Source organism: Sinocyclocheilus grahami, unplaced genomic scaffold (assembly GCF_001515645.1).
Source record: "Sinocyclocheilus grahami isolate Dianchi unplaced genomic scaffold, SAMN03320097.WGS_v1.1 scaffold4855.1, whole genome shotgun sequence".
NCBI classification, from domain to species: domain Eukaryota; kingdom Metazoa; phylum Chordata; class Actinopteri; order Cypriniformes; family Cyprinidae; genus Sinocyclocheilus; species Sinocyclocheilus grahami.
The window spans coordinates 11,011-12,805 of NW_015509706.1; the positions used below are offsets into that span (position 1 = coordinate 11,011).

A 1,795-nucleotide genomic window follows, 5' to 3' on the forward strand; every position below is an offset into this window, starting at 1 on the left:
TGTTAGAATTGACACTTCCTGTTTCAGGTTGCCCATCTGGAATGAGTTGCATTCAAATATTGTATTAGAGTATATATAAACATGAGAATCATAAAACACAAATAAACCATCAGTTGCAAACTTAATTTTTGTCCTTTATTTTTCACTTGAGTACACCTTGTCATAATTATGATTTCTGAGTTTATACTGTAAATAGGAACATTTTAGAAGGATTTAATGTCTCTGTCTTTAGGAATGAGATTGTCACGGCACCTTCTTGTTGAGTTGGTCAATGGTCTCTTTCACTTCCTTTGTATCCTGAAGCAGTGACGCATTCACCTGACCAGACCCTGCATTAAAACAAAGATGCAATGACCCAACTGACCAATATGGTATGTTACTTAGATACTAAGAATAAAATATTCTTACCGTCCAGTGTCTTATTACCCAGTGATGTCACTGTACTAGTTTTGGCCGTGGTGTCCTCAACATTAAAATGAAACACATGTCCGTTGTCCTCAATTCCATCTACAACTCTATGAAAAGCCACACATTATAAAAATATTTGTGAATAACAAAGTATTTATAATACTTTTCAAAGTACTCAATAACATGCAAATATCGATTCATACTGTCTCATCCTGTATTTATACAGGGGTAGGCAACTCCGCTCTTCACAATAAGAAAGCCTAAGGCTAACACACCAAGCTAACAGTCAACTGTCGGTCAATGTCAAGCCATCATTGAACATCTGTCAGCTCAGTTTTTGCAATGTGTTCACCCCTGTCTGCACTAGTTGGATCCTGTTTGGCAAAGTTTTGGACGATTGAGCATTTTGAGTCGCCTTTGGGAAGTCACTGAGACAAATCTCTCTGATTTTCAGCTTAGGGAACCAGAGCACGGGAAGAAAAACAAAAGTGATGAAAGTGAGCAAACGACAAAGTCAACAGGGCAGACATTGAAGGTTGTTCTAATTTTACCTGAGCATTCCAATGTGCAAATATTTTCAAATGACATGGCCATTTGGAATGAAAAAAGTGAAGAACAACAATAAACATACTTAGAATGGTAAACAAGTGCTGCTTTGTTTACGGTTTGTATATGTTTACGGTTTGTATTGCAGTCCTAGTTTTGGTGACCTTTTTGGAATGACAAATATGGATACTGCTTACTGCCACCACCAGTGAAGAATGTACATTCAGTGTGTTCAAGTGCACCTTTTTGGCCCAGATGCAGTTGACACAAAGTTGTCAGCAAAATTTGCTTTCATCGCCACTAGTTCTTTGATGACAGTTTGTTGTGTCATGGCTTTAAAGAGTTAGTTCACCCAAAAATTTAAATTCTGTCATTAATTACTCACCCTCATGTCGTTCTAAACCCGTAAGACCTCCGTTCATCTTCGGAACACAAATTAAGATATTTTTGATGATTTCTGAGCGCTCTCTGAAATTACCACGATCAAGGTCCAGAAACGTAGCAGGGAGATCAGTAAAATAATCCATGTGACATCAGGGGTTCAACCGTAATTTTACAAAGCTACGAGAATACTTTTTGTACACAAAGAAAACAAAAATAATGACTTTATTCAACAATTCGTCTCCGCATTACCCTGGTGCCATTTTGGAGAATATCCACTGAACGTAAACAGCGTATGCTATTCTGTGTCAGCTGCGTCATGTGGATACTTTTTCTACGTTGTCTACACTTTGATTTGAACGAAAACAAAGTATCCACATGACGCAGCTGACACAGAATAGCATACGTTGTTTGTGTTCAGTGGATATTCTCCAAAATGGCACCAGGGTGATGCGGAGGA

At 38.1% G+C, this 1,795-nt stretch overlaps 1 protein-coding gene across 1 annotated transcript in view; it reads right to left on the reverse strand.

Moving 5' to 3' along the window:
• Window positions 1-1,795, reverse strand: part of LOC107577005 (potassium voltage-gated channel subfamily H member 8-like) — a gene marked incomplete at its 5' end in the record, with an annotated part of 4,118 nt that overhangs the window by 848 nt on the left and 1,475 nt on the right. Inside the window, 3 exons of the mRNA XM_016263124.1 lie at window positions 7-36; window positions 253-329; window positions 409-515. Of these exons, the coding sequence (XP_016118610.1) occupies window positions 7-36; window positions 253-329; window positions 409-515 (214 nt within the window). The remainder of the gene's footprint in view (window positions 1-6; window positions 37-252; window positions 330-408; window positions 516-1,795) is intronic.